General features: G+C 42.3%; 1 protein-coding gene across 1 annotated transcript in view; it reads right to left on the bottom strand.

Moving 5' to 3' along the window:
* Window positions 1–961: 961 nt before the first annotated feature.
* SCN1B (sodium voltage-gated channel beta subunit 1) overlaps window positions 962–15,454 on the bottom strand; it is a 76,814-nt gene continuing 62,321 nt past the window's right edge. Inside the window, exons 5-6 of the mRNA XM_068241927.1 lie at window positions 8,361–8,455; window positions 962–4,103 (exon numbers count right to left, since the gene is read on the bottom strand). Coding sequence (XP_068098028.1) covers window positions 8,389–8,455 — 67 coding nt within the window. The 3' untranslated portion in view covers window positions 962–4,103; window positions 8,361–8,388. The remainder of the gene's footprint in view (window positions 4,104–8,360; window positions 8,456–15,454) is intronic.

Below are 15,454 nucleotides of genomic sequence, written 5' to 3'. Positions count from 1 at the left end.
TTTGAAGTGCAGAAATATATATTACTCATAAACTAAGTTGTTAAGTTAATATTTCTAGTGCGGAGAAGGCTTTGTTGCTGTATGTGCCTTTTCTGTAAGATTTCCCATCATTCCTGGATTTACTGAAGGTTCTGCTGTGAGACTGGGTTATCTCCGGGCCAAGAAATAGGGTTGTTTTCTTAAGAGGGCAGCAAAGACAGCAATACAACCTTGCAAAGGTTCATTTTCCTATTCTATAACACCCCCCCCCTCCCCCCCCCCCCCCCCAAAAAAAAGAAAGAAAAGAAAACTATAAAAAAAAAAAACTCTAGTAGAGGCAATTAGCAAAATGCTAATTATTTTGTGAGTTGATGCAAATGTTATGTTAATTTTATGCAGCTTAAAGTGTAACTGTCGGGCATGAAATAAAAAATCAATTGTCTATTTTTATCTGGTAAACAAGTAATAAGGATGCTAATCAGGCAATCCAAAAGTTAACATCTCTATAATGGTGGCCATACATGGTACAATTTTTTCATACAATCTTACCATTTCTATGTAGTATAAGGGTAAATTAAGTGAATATACTGAAAGGATAATTTAGGCAGTTCCCTTATATTACATAGAAATGTACCATGTATGGCCACCATTACTTTTCTTGTTTATAAATGATCATTCCCCAGTTTATCTGACTCTTATTTGGTACATTGCCGTACCAAATAAGAGTCAGGTAAAGGAAGTTGCAGGGCATGCTGGGTTGTCTTTTTTTGCTTCTTTACTTCCCCTCAGACTTAACTAATGTACAGAAGCAAAAAAAGGACAACCCAGCATGCCCTGCAACTTCCTTTGTGCGGCAACGTACCAAATAAGAGTCAGGTAAACTGGGGAATGATCATTTAAAAACAAGAAAAGTAACAGAGATTTTAACTTTTGGATTGCCTGATTAGCATCCTTATTACTTGATTACCAGATAAAAATAAAGAATTGATTTTTGATTTTATGCCCGACAGTTACACTTTAAGACTGGAGACTAATCAAATGCAGTAGCTGATGAGGTTGATTTCATTTTGGACCGGTCCCAAACTGCATAAAGTTAGCTAAAATTTACACAAAATTTGCCTCAACTTGAAGTTATTAGTATTTAATTGACCATCCCTAGCTAACAAGGCAATGTCAATTTTATGACACGCCCCTCCCTTGCATTAGACTCCTCCTTCCTCAGATTATGCTGCCATAAACAGTCATTTTAATGACTATTAGCACAGTGGAAAATATGACTGTGATCAGTCTATGCCTTCAAAGCCATATTAGCAACAAGGTAAAACGGACAACTACCTAGGACCTTGGCAGTGGCCTTAGGGTCCAATGGCTGCTGGTGAGCAATAAATTCTATTATATTGGGCATATTAACTCAGTTCATCAGCGATCGGGAGAATTCGGGGTCCCCTCAAACCACCACGATTCACACGGGAATATCCAGATCATCTGCAGTAAGCTTTGATTTACTGATCCCAAATTCTGTCTCTACCATAGATGCCCATTATAAAATGCGCAATTTGTGACAATGAGCTTAAATTTGGGTGCTGATGATAAAATAGCGGGTGCCGAGGGTTCTCGCTATGCAAATTGCGGCATTACATAGCAGGCGTGAAGGCTAAGTAGGTTAAGATAACATGGGGGCTGTTAAGTGTTAGGAGCCACCTGGGGGGGGGGGGGGGTTAAGGGTAAGGTTTCGGTAGAGGAAGGGTTAAGGGTTAGGCACCAGTAGAGGGAGGGTTAAAGGTTCAGGCACCGGTAGAGGGAGGGTTAAGGGTTAAGTATCAGTAGAGGGAGGGTTAAGGGTTAGGCACCGGTAGAGGTAGGGTTAAGGGTTAAGTGTCAGTAGATGGAGGGTTAAGGGTTAGGCACCGGTAGAGGGAGAGTTAAGGATAAGGCATCAGTAGATGGAGGGTTAAGGGTTAGATATCGATAGAGTGCAGGTTAAAGGTTAGGTATCGGTGGAGGGAGGGTTAAGGGTTAGGCATGGGTAGAGGGAGGGTTATGTGTGAGAGTAGCATTAGGTTACTAAGTCATAGTAAAATATTGGTTACCAATATTTTACTATTGGAATTGAGTAGTAGAATATAGGTAATTTTACCGATATTCTACTAGCAGCAATCCCCTGTGCCGTTTTTTCTTTGAACCCTGATTACATGAATGTGCTAATCATCCCTGGATAATGTACTGGTTAAAGGGAAGGTCCGAGGAAATAAGAAAAAAAAATCCACTTACCTCGGGCTTCCTCTAGCCCCTGGCAGCCGACCTGCGCCCTCGCTGCAGCTCCGTTGGCTCCCAGTCCCCTCCGATGCAAATGCCAACCTCGCCAAGTCGGCATCTTCCTGCATCCTCCTGCACTGACGTCATCCCAGCTGTTCTGCGCAAGACTACTGCGCCTGTGCAGAACAGTTCAGATGATGTCAGCACAACTCTGAGAGCCACTCGCGCAGGTGCAGTCGGCATCTTGCGCCAGAGGGGACCCCGGACCACCAGCATGGAGCGGAGCTGCGGCAAGGGCACAGAACGGCTGACAGGCTGGAGGAAGCCCCAGGGAAGTGGATTTATTTATTTATGACGTCCTCGGATGTGTCCTTTAAGGGCTCTGCCTTTGACACGGGTGACCTGGGTTTGAATCCTGGCTAGGGTCAGTACCTATTTAGTAAGAAGTCCTCAGGTAAGACTTCCTAACATTGCTGGGTGGCCCCTTGAGCATAGTGGCTGCAGCAGAAAAGTGCCATACAAATTTTTGGAATCATCCCTACTTGTATACAAATGCTATGTTAGCTGTGGGCAAATTTTTTTAGAGCCTGTTATTGGACCAAGCAAAAACCCTCAGCTACTGCATTTCTGTTGTCCAATGCCGAGCTCCAAACTTTCCATCAGCTCAAAATGATTAGAAATAAGGAACCATCTTCAGTGAGTAGGGGTGGCCAGCCAGATTCCAATCATTGAAGCTGAAATGAATATTTAGGCAGGGTGCACACTTGGCAGTGCAATATCTTGGGAGTCTCTGGTCTCGACTGCCGCCTATTGTGACTGCACGAGTATGGCCGTGTCTGTGCAGTAAGCCGGAGCCACTTATACACGTACACATGCAACCGTGCAGGTGCGGCTCTATTCGTGTGGATGCAGCATGGCCAAGCTAATGCATGAAGAGGTGCATGGTCGCGATCTTCAGGAGGGTCCAAGGCAGTGTCAGTAGGGATGAGGAGGACACAGGAAGCCTCTGGAAGTTCCAGAGGCTTCCCTTTACCTGGGTAAAGGTCTATTTTTTTGCCAAGGATGGTCTCGGGTTTACTGAATGTAAATTGTATATAGCTTGGTACTGGACCAATCAAAGATCACAGCAAGGAGGTTTATAAAATATGCATGCTAGCTGGAATAATTTGCATCTCATCGACCATCTCTAGTAGTGAATAGCCCGGAGATGTCAGGCCGGGGATCGGTGCAGGTGATCAGCGGTAGCAGTGAGAAGGTAGCTATAGAATGGCGAGGAGGGAGGTTAGTGGGAAAATGGATTTAGAATGAAGGGATAAAGGAGAGTCGTATCTTAAAACGGACATGGCAGGGCAGCTTCCCAGCTCACTGAGGGGCCCTTTACGTGAAACGTAGGCAGTTCAGGGGGGGGGGAAGCAATATCCGACCAGTAAAAGATCTTCAAAAATGTTGTTAATGATGAATAAACGATAGGAAAAACATTTCTATAGAAACCGCTCCTTTCTCCGTGCTCTTGAAAGCTCCAACACGCCCTCCCGAAACAGGCGGCAAGCGATGACCGCAAGCTGAGCTTTCCTGGAAGCATTCTGGGTAAACATCTTTAACCCCTTGATTGCTGAGGGAGGGCAACAAAGAAGCTAAGGAAGATTGCATATATGGACGACCCGGGTGGATCAGATGCAGCAAACGACTCCTCCACGTCTTCTAATCGGGCGTCAGGAAACGATAAATAAAGCGTAATTTTAGGGGACTGACAAAGCCTTGGGGGTGAAAGGGTTAGATGGTAGAAGTGGCCTCGTCTGTGACCCATTACAGTTTTCGGTCCACCCAGTCCGTGTCGCTAGGCCTCTGGTATTGTCCAATCCTCCCGGCTGCGGAAGAGACAAGAAGATTGTGGGTTGTGGTATCGTCCGCAAGATCCAAACTGCAGCTGTTCTTTCTGATGACATCATCACCATTATTGTATACAATGCTGACATCATCAATATGAACACTATGCATTTTTATGAAGTATTAACATCATCATCATTATACATTTATATAGTGAAGACAATGCCATTATTATTGCATACAGTATGTACAGTATATAGTAATAGAAAACAAAGTGTAGGCAGCATCCAACCAAATAAAATGGGGACGTGCTCTAATCGTGGAATTTCTGCCAAACAAGTAGCAAAGAAGGAGTCTCGACCCGTCACCGCCTTGCAGTAAATATCAGCACTTTTATTAAAGCGGACCCAAACTAAACATTTTTTTAATTCAAAATATTTGGTTGCACCACTCTGACACATACAAAGATAAATAAACACTCCTTCAAGCCTATGAGCATTTCAGTGCATGCTTTTCACCCTTCTCTTTCCATAACTAGGGTTATACAGGGGGCAGCCATTAGCAATTCCTCCTTTGCCAGACACCTCCTACTCCACCTATCTGCTGGATTCTGTCCCGACAATATGAAAGGAAGGGAGGGGTTCCTCCACTAAATGTAAAATATTTTATATTTGTCATCATACAGCTGAAAAAAGGCTGCTATTTATTATTATAATTTAGAAAATAGATTTTATTTCTGACATCTTGTATTTTTAATTTGGGTCCATTTTAAGGCATCTTGCAGGAAAGGACAGCAACGATGTGACGTTTCGAGAGGAGCCTCCTCTCTTTCTCAAGCTTGCTAACCCACTAAACATCAAAACAACAAACCAGCCTTTTTGTATATACTTCTTTAGGCCTTGTTCACATCTGAAATGGCAATTGCTGACGCCAGTGATTTGCGACGGTGTGCGCAATTTTTTTCCTCCTCCACTGCATGCTATCATTTTTGATAAAGCGCTTTTCTAAGCACTTTTGCTGAGCGTATCAGAATGTATTTATTCTTAAAAGCGCTGGGGAAATCGCTATAAAAAGCGCTTTTTCAAGCACTTTCCCTATACCTTCCATTGTGAAAAAACCGTTTAGAAAATGGTACAGGCAGCACTTTGCTGAGCGGATCGGGAACGAACTGCCGCTCAGATGTGAACACTCTCATAGGGAATCATTGCACAAGCTTTTTAGGGCGATTTGCAAAATTGCCGGTGCTTGAAAAAAGGGAAAAAGCGCTCTAGGTGTGAACAAGCCCTTAACGATCAAGCCAGCTAACAGGGGGGGCAATCAGAGATTTTGCATTAGTTGAATGATAGCAGTGTTTATCGGAAGTTGGATAGGGACCCTATCTGGGATTTAAAGAGGTTGATTGATCAGATTTTGACGAGGCAGTTAGAAAGAACACCACTGACAAGGATCTAGCATCTTATTTAGTTCAGAATGCTCCTGTCAGGGCTGGTGCACACCGAGCGGCTTTTTGGGCGTTTTCAGATCCGCTTGCGGCTGCGGATCTGCTTGGTCAATGTATCTCAATGGGGTGGTGCACACCAGAGCGGCAGGCGTTTTGCAGAAACGAAAAATGCCTGGGTGAGGCATTTTTTGGATTGCGGATGCGTTTCTGCCTCAATGTTAAGTATTGGAAAAACGCAAACCGCTCTGAAAAACGGCACTTCAGAGCGGTTTTGCAGGCGTTTTTGTTACAGAAGCTGTTCAGTAACAGCTTTACTGTAACAATATATGAAATCTACTATACTGAAAACCGCAGCAGCAATCCGCAAAACGCTAGCAAAACGCCTCATAAAAATAAAAAAAAGCGTTTAAAAATCTGCTAGCATTTTGCGGATCTGCTAGCGGGTTTTGGTGTGCATCAGCCCTCACTCCAGTTCTTTACATTTTACCAAAGGTCTATAAACAATTAATTGACCCTCGTGGATGACCAATCTTTGCGGGAGTGAACTCCATTTTTTTTCTCCAATGGCTCCCTATTTGGATTGGCTTTTGAGACCAATGGTGATTTCCTTGCCTTCCTATTTGAGGGACACACAAATATACTTGGAGTAATTAAGGAAAACTGATACCATTAATGATGAGATTTTTTGATGTGGAATCACTCTACACCTCCATCCCTCATGATAGGGGTATGGAGGGTGTTTCACACTATCTTCTGACCTGTTCAGATGTTTCTCATGAACAGAGATTGTTTTTGATTGGGCTTTTGGTTATTGTTCTGAGGAGAAACTATTTACTATTTTTGATTGGGCTTTTGGATGTTGTTCTGAGGAGAAACTATTTCCTGTTTGAGGACACCTTCGATGAAAAGTGCAGTGGGACGGCAATGGGGCTAAAGGCGGCCCCGTCCTATACCAATCTTTTTACTGCAAGACGGTGCCAGTTCAAGACTCTTTCTTTATAGTATATAGCAATGACATCATCACCATTATTATTATACATGTATATATGACTAAAAGTTTGACATCATCATCATATATAACACTGTCACAGATATTATTCATGTATAAACTGCTGCAAAAGTTTCGGCAACCTTGTTAATCGTCATGATTTTCCTGTATAAATTGTTGGTTGTTACGATAAAAAAATGTCAGCCATTTTATTGATTCCAAAACCTTTAGAACTAATTATTGGAACTCAAATTGGCTTGGTAAGCTCAGTGACCTCTGACCTGCAGGCAAAGGTGAATCCAATTATGAGAAAGAGTATTTAAGGGGGTTAATTGTACGTTTCCCTCCTCTTTTAATTTTCTCTGTAGTGTAGCAACATGGGAGTCTCAAAACAACTCTCAAATGACCTGAAGACAAAGATTGTTCACCATCATGGTTTAGGGGAAGAATACAGAAAGTTGTCTCAGAGATTTCAGCTGTCTGTTTCCACAGTTAGAAACATACTGAGTAAATGGAAGACCACAGGCTCAGTTCAAGCTAAGGTTTGAAGTGGCAGACCAAGAAAAATCTCAAAAAGACAGAAGCAACGAATGGTGAGAACAGTCAGAGTCAACCCACAGACCTGCACCAAAGACCAACAACATCATCTTGCTGCAGATGGAGTCACTGTGCATCGTTCAACCATTAGGCGCACTATACACAAAGAGATGCTGTATGCGAGAGTGATGCTGAGGAAGTCTTTTCTCCGCCCACAGCACAAATAGAGCCACTTGAGGTATCCTAAAGCACATTTGGCCAAGCCAGCTTCATTTTGGAATAAGGTTATTTGGACATAACAAAGGACGTTATGCATGGAGGAAAAATAACACAGCATTCCAAGAAAAACACCTGCTACCTACAGTAAAATATGGTGGTGGTTCCATCCTGCTGTGGGGCTGTGTGGCCAATGCAAGGACTGGGAATCTTGTCAAAGTTGAGGGACACATGGATTCCACCTAGTATCAGCAGACTCTGGAGACCAATGTCCAGGAATCAGTGACAAAGCTGAAGCTGTGCCAGGGCTGGATCTTTCAACAAGACAACAACCCTAAAAACTGCTCAAAATCCACTAAGGAATTAATGCAGAGGAACAAGTACAATGTTCTGGAATGGCCATCTCAGTCCCCAGACCTGAATATAATGGAAAATCTGTGGTGTGAGTTAAAGAGAGCTGTCCATGCTCGGAAGCCATCAAACCTGAATGAACTAGAGATGTTTTGTAAAGAGGAATGGTCCAAAATACCATCAATCAAAATCCAGACTCTCATTGGAACCTACAGGAAGCGTTTAGAGGCTTTAATTTCTGCAAAAGGAGGATCTACTAAATATTGATTTCATTTCTTTTTTGTGGTGCCCAGATTTACGTATCTCCTTAATTTTGTTTAAACAATTATTGCAAACTTTCTGTAAATCCAGTAAACTTAATTTCACTTCTCAAATATCACTGTGTGTGTATCCTGTATGATATATTTACCCGACATTTTTTATCGTAACAACCAAGGATTTATACAGGAAAATCACGATGATTAACAAGGTTACCCAAACTTTCACATCTCACTATAATCTCCACGCAGATAGGTGTTCTGGTTGGAAGTCTAACGGGGGACCCCACAAACTCATCTGTATACATTCCCCACCATGGTGGGGGATAATTACTTCCGTTAGCTTAGGTTATGGATAGGCTATGACAAGAGGATAGTTACTTCTGTTAGCTGAGGTTATGGCTAGGCTATGAAGAGAAGATAGCAACTTTTGGTAGGTGAGGTTAGGATTAGGTTATGAATGGAGGACGGACTTTGATCGCTAAAATGCCATTTTGTGACCACTTACCTGGCTGCCCTGAGTCTCGAAGATTCGGCTACTCCTGTGTTTGTACCCCCAGGCAGTTGTCTTTAGTCTCCGCTGTTATTGCTAAGTAGTCCGATCTGCTCCAAAAAAAAAAAAAAATTAGAATAGGTGAATATTGAGGTCAGCATTCCAAATTTTGCAATGGTGGATAGTCGTAATTGCCAAATTTCAAATCCAACAGAATTTACATTAAGGTCAATACGCACACTTTAGAGGTCAGTTGCAAAGCTCTCATACAGGTCCATGCTAACATCATCAATTTTTCAAGATATGTTAGGGGGGAAAGAGGGAACAAGTACAAAAATGTAAAGAGAATTTGTAATTTTTCAGAAAATTGATTTGAAAAAGTTCAAAGAATTTTTTTTTTAATTCAGTAAAAATAACATTTTCCTGCAGTACATTTTAATACGGTTCCTAGTTTTATATGCATTTTAAGAAAACAGACAGTGTTAGGTCCCCCCTCCTATGCTTCTCTAACCCCTTGTCACCCATGCAGGCTGGTATAGCCAGAATTTGAGGCCTGGACCATCCCTGAGATGTACAAGCCTGCATGATGCCCATGAGGAGGTGGCAATGACTACCGTCACTACCGTGTAGTTGTAAGCTGTAAATAGGTAAGGGATACTTAAGTACCACATACCCATTCTACCCAGGAAAGGCAGACACCTGGGGGTCCCATTGTTAACCCCCAACCCCTAAGATGCCACCATGACTACCCCTCGGAACCTACACCTACAGGCGTGGTGGTAGGTACACCCATCTCCTCCTGGGCACTGGAGGTGGGAACAAGCTCCTTGTCCATGGTATTGACATGAGTTTGAGGGAGAGGGGAAGACTTGGTGGACCCTCTCTTCTAGAGTTCCTCCCCCCCACATATCATGGACCATGCAGGCTTGTACAGTTGAGCTTCCAATTCTGGCTATACCCGTCTGCAAAAAAAATGTATATGAAGCTCTGAATTCAGTATATTTTAACCTGTTGCCACTTCCACATCATATATTTACTCCCCCATGCACACCGATTCACGACCAGGGAGGTAGATATACGTACCTACTTTGTTTACCTCACCGTTACCAATCACTGCAGCGCAGAGCCGCTGATCGGCCGCCGTCCGGTAATCAGGGAATGAGAACAGCTTGTTCTCAGAACTGATCACAGAGCCTGTAGTAAATAAAAATCCGCGCCCGCAAGACGCAGCTTTTTATTCAGTAAATTTTGACGTAAGCAGTACTTCCATTATAAGCACACTGAAGTTCAGTGTAGTGCCATCTTGTAGCCAAAAGGTAAAATGCACCCTAACACTTTCTTACATACATATGTATATTTACATAAATACATTTCTATAAAATGTTAACCCTTTACACCTCTACCTTATAGTTACCAAAATAAAACTCTTGTAAACAAAAACAAAAAAAAAGACAGCATTAACCACTTCACTGAGGGGTTTTACCCCCTGACCACCAGAGCAATTTTTCACCTTTCAGCGCTCCTTCCATTCATTTGTCTATAACTTTATCATTACTTATCACAATGAAATTAACTATATCTTGTTTTTTCCGCCACCAATTAGGCTTTCTTTAGGTGGGACATTATGCCAAGAATTATTTTATTCTAAATGTGTTTTAATGGGAAAATAGGAAAAATGTGGGAAAAAATTAATTATTTTTCAGTTTTCGGCCTTTATAGTTTTTAAATAATGCATGCTACTGTAATTAAAACCCATGAAATGTATTTGCCCTTTAGACCTGGTTATAAAACCGTTTAAATTATGTCCCTATCACAATGTTTGGTGCCAATATTTTATTAGGAAATAAAGATGCATTTTTTGTCAGTTTTGCGACCATCCCTAATTACTAGCCCATAGTTTATAAAGTAACAGTGTTGTACCCTCCTGACATAAATATTTAAAAAGTTCAGTCCCTAAGGTAACTATTTATGTATTTTTTTTAATTGTAAATTTTTTAATTTTTTTTTTCATTACAAAAAAAAATAAAATGGGGAGTGTGGGAGGTAATGAGTTAATTTTTTGTGTATAACTAATTCATTTGTATGTGAAAAATGTTTAGGGTGTAGTTTTACTATTTGGCCACAAGATGGCACCAGTAACTTTTTGTTTAATGCGACCTCCAAGCGTCCTTCCGGACGCTTGGAGGAAGTAGTAGGAGGCTGGGTAAGTTGTTTTTTTTTCACAATGATCACGCTGCTTAGCGGAAAAGCAGCGGATCATTGCGGGGCTTAGATCAACGAACGGGAATGAATGTTCCCTCATCTCCATCTCCGGGCGAGCGGCCGGCGGCGGGTTTACCCGCGGGAATGCGCGCTAGAGCGAGTGGCAGCGCGGGCAGCGGCGGGAGCGCGGAAAGTACGGATTTCTCCGTCCCTGGGGGTTAAAGGATGGAAAAAGGGACGGAGAAATTCGTACGGGCGGGGGTAAAGTGGTTAAAAAAAATAAATAAATAAAGTTACCCTATGGACTTTGATATGTATGTCATGAGGGTATATTACTGTTAATTTGGAAAATAATGGCTTGTAATAATTGTTATAGTATTAAAAATCACAAAACGCTAAAAAGTATACATTAATTTCCAGATAAAATATTTGTTGCCATACATTGTACTAGTGACACAATTTAAACGTTGTAATAACCAGGACAAATGCGTATGTTTTATGTATCGAGGTACAATTTATTTAAAAAAAAAAAAACTATAATGGCTGAAAACTGAGAAATAATGATTTTTTTTCTATTATTCCCTTTAAAATGCATTATTATAAAATCAAATAATTCTTAGCAAAAAGTACCACCCAAAGAAAGCCTAATTTGTTGCATATAAAACAAGATATAGGTGATGTTGATGTGATAAGTAACAATAAAGTTATTGGCAAATAAATGGGAGGCGCGTGATGTGAATTTCGCTCTGGTTTTTAACTACCTGAAGATCGCTCCACGCAGACAGCCCCAGGACTGCCTAACGCCAATTGGCTTTGGGGGCCCCAGCAAGTGAGAGAGGCTGGGGCCCCTGGCTGTCGTGCGAACCAGTGTTAGTGATTTTAAATTTCTGTTTTGCAGCTTCCAGGATGCGGTTGACGGGTGAGTGGTTAGGGAGGGGACTGTGTGGGAGATGCCTACGCGCGGCGGTCCCTGTAAAAGATGTAATCAACGATTACGTCCAACCAAGCCTCCCACCTGAATGCTAATTTATGCAGATCCTGCTAGATCGGTATGGCAGGCAAAGGGTGTATGACCGTGCACCTGATTGGCTGACTGGCGCCTGCTGGCCAGATAGAGGTAGGAAATTGCCTGAACTGGTAGTGAGCAATTGTGTGTGTTGCAGTTTGCATTCAGTTTAGAGGTGATGGGGGTGAAGTCCCTGGAGGTGAGAGAGCCAGGGCTCGCCCACATTTCCCTCTGGGTATCGCATGGTGGTTTGGGCGCCCCAGCAAGTGAGAGAGGCTGTCGTGCGAACCAGTGTTTGTAGCACCAATTGGCGTCAGGTCCTGGAGCCGGCTATTGCTGGAGATCGTGCGCAGGCTACGCGCGCATCTCCTTTTTTGGGGTGACGGAGCTCCGCCCCCTCTTCAGTCTCCGACTGTTAGACGGCGTGATAGCTGTCTATTTACACAGTACAGCGCTGCAATCAGCTGCAGCGCTGTACTGGGGACAGCCGTGTGACACAGTTGTCCCCCTGGGGCACTAAAGAGCGATCGGCAGTGATAGGCTGGTTGGGGGAGAGAGGAAGGGAGGCTTGCTGGGGGAGGCAACAGCAACGTTTTTTTTTTTATATATATTAAGTGACAATATAAATATATTAGCAAAAATAAACAACTGGGGGGCGATCGTGGGGAGAAAAGGGGGGGGGGAATCACTAGTGTGCTGAGTTGTGCGGCCCTGCAGCTTGGCCTTAAAGCTGCAGTGGCCCTTTTAGTAAAAAATAGCCTGGTCTTTAGGTGGGTTTAGCACTGTGGTCCTGAAGTGATTAAGGAGGAAAAAAAACAGTGGTTGGGAAGTGGTTAAAGTGAACCTCCGGACTAAAAATCTACTCAGCAGCACTGAAAAGGGTTAGTGTTTCTTTAACAGTTTCACAGCATCAGAACTTTGTTTTTCTTACCAAAGCATCATTTTTAGCTGCATTTTTAGCTAAGCTCCACCCATCAAAAAAAAAAAGCCCAGGATTTTTTTTCCCCTCAAGGTGTGCAGAGCATGATGGGATTTCCTATGTTGTTATTCACGTTGCCTAGCAACTGGGAGGGGTGATCAGCACACAGGACGGTTGGAACTGTGTCTCATACTCCCTGTCACCTCCTTTCAACCAAAAAGATGGCTGCCATCATGAAATCACAAACATTTGCCTGTTCATTTAAAACAGGGCGGGTAAGAGATTATATTACCTATCTATTTTAATTAACATAACTAATGTAACTTAATGACAGTATGTTTGTTTACGCTGGAGTTCCTGTTTAAAGTGTACAACAGCAACTGGCAGTACCAACCATCCTTAGTAATTTGCCACGTCTGAAATCAGTGTTTTTCTCATACAGTGTGTTTTCTATTGAGGAGTGTAAAGCCTCATACACAGACTACAGTGTGTGACTAGTATGTGTGCATCTGTCCCCTGAGGTATGCTGAGGAGGCTTAATGATCTGGCACGCCAGACAATCGTTGGCCAAGTCCATTTTTCTCCTCCTATCTCCTCCCGCTGTCCTTTTCGTCTCCATAGACACAGAAAGCTTAGCTCAGCTGTTGCCTAGGGATATGCCTGAACAGCACTGGGGCATCGCAGTGTCACCCGCAAGATCGGGTTTGACCCAGGCAGACAACACAAATGGAAGGGGAATTGTGCATATGTATGAACCTTACGTCTCAACGGTATTATTCTGCAATCTTTGTGATATCCACTAGATGGCTCTATGTACCAAATAACAGCAAGTCAAGTAATATAGAATAGACAGGGCAAGGTGCTTTTCTGTATGATGCAGCATGTTACAGTGACTGTTTCTGGCAAATCCTCTCTCCAACCGTTGGGGCAACAGAGTCGAGAGACCCCAGTGGCAAAATTTGGCAGGACTTTAAAAAGTTAAAAAAAAAAAAAAAACACCAAGTAGCTTTACTTTAAAGAGAACCTGTAACAAAACAAATCTTCTTCTAGGAGATACTTACTTCAGGAGGGGTAAGCCTCAGGGTCCCAATGAGGCTTCCCTGTCCTCTGTAGCTTGGGGGAATGCAGTGCTGGCTCCCCCAAAACTTCCTCGACAAAGCCTGACAATTACTGCGCAGGCGCGGCAATATTTACCTACCGTGATCCTGCGCAGGTGCAATGGAAACGAGCCTGCGCAGTAAAGCGAATACAATCGGGCTTGGGTTTCAGAGCTGCGACTGCACCTGCTACAGGATTGCGAAGGGTAAATATTTTGCGGTAGGTAAATATTTACCTCGCAGCTGTTCGGGGGGTCACAGCCCTGAATTGCTGGGACAGAGGAGGACGGGGGAAGTCTTGTTAGGATCTAGAGCCTTCCCCCTACCGAGGTGAGTACAACCAGAGGGGTTTTTTTGTTACAAGTTTTCTTTCTTGGAATGTCCCGTTTAATAATTTATTATACCGGCAATGACGAATGTATCCACTATTTATAACACTGGCATGTCGCCTACAGCGTAAGGTAATACTTTGTCCTTATCCTGATAGTTTAATTTAACCACTTTGGCCTTTTGGATGTATAATATACATCCAAAAGGCCACATGTACACTCCTGTGGCCGAACGCGCGCGTGCACGCATGCTCCTGGCCGAGGTTCGTTAGCCAGGGAATCAGTGAATCGAGACATGGTGCCTGGTCACTGATCCCTTTCCCCAGCAGAAAAAGCAGCGGCTTGTCTCGGAAGCCTCGCTCTTTCTGCCTCCTGCGTCCCTCTAAGCGTACATGTTACGCTTAGAGTGACGTAATGTAAACAAACCCATCATTGCCATCTTGTGGCCATATAGTAAAACTACATCTACATTAAAAAAAAACACATATTTACATGAAAAAATTACTATTTACATCCCACCCTCCCAAAAATACTCAAATAAAATGTTTAATTAAAAAAAAAAAAACCCAACAACAAATAAAAACATTACAATAAAAAAATGTAAATATTTACCTATGGGTCTAAACTTTTTAAATATTCATGTAAAAATAAATATTTCTATTTTTATTTTTTTTATTATTATAAGCTTGTAAATAGTGATGGATGCAAAACGGAAAAAATGCACTTTTATTTCCAAATAAAATATTGTCGCCATACATTGTGATAGGGACATAATTTAAACGGTGTAATAACTGGAACTATTAGGCAAATATAATATTTGGGTTTTAATTATGAAGGCATGTATTATTTTAAAACTATAATGGCCAAAAACTGAGAAATAATGAATTGTTTCCGTTTTTTTCTTATTCTTCCTGTTAAAATGCATTTACAGTAAGGGCCCTTTTCCACTACGGCGTTTGCGACTGCTTAATCGCAAAACCGCAAACCGCTAGTGATTTTAAAATCGCTACGGTTTGCTTTTTAACATAGGAATCGCGGTAGGTAATTTCCACTACCGCGATTCGTTTTTTACTTGATCGCGATCGCGCCGCGGAGCGACTTTTGCCACGATTTTGCTATGCAGTGCATAACATAGCAAAATCGCGGCCGCAAACGTCGGGAAATCGCCGGTACATTTTTAGCTTTTTCGATTCAGCAATCGCTAGCGTTCAGCGTGAACGCTAGCGATTGCTAGTGGAAAAGGGCCCTAAAGTAGCTCTTAGCAAAATGTACCACCCAAAGAAAGCCTAATTGGTGGTGAAAAAAACAAGATATAGATCAGTTCATTGTGATAAGTAGTGATAAAGTTATAGGCGAATGAATGGGAGGTGAAAATTGCTTGGATACATAAAGTGAAACACGACTGAGGGCTGAAGTGGTTAATTAATGACAGTCCATTTTTATGTAAATATAATTACACTGCTTTAAAACCGCACTAAAATCAGTAATACTTTTCTGGTCAATGCTGTATTATTGGTCAGAGCCTCAATTTAAAACATTTTAGCCATTCCTACTCT

The sequence above is a fragment of the Hyperolius riggenbachi genome, chromosome 6 (assembly GCF_040937935.1).
Source record: "Hyperolius riggenbachi isolate aHypRig1 chromosome 6, aHypRig1.pri, whole genome shotgun sequence".
NCBI classification, from domain to species: Eukaryota; Metazoa; Chordata; class Amphibia; order Anura; family Hyperoliidae; genus Hyperolius; species Hyperolius riggenbachi.
Note: the sequence above shows the minus strand (reverse complement) of the source record. Positions and strands in the feature narration are given on the sequence as shown.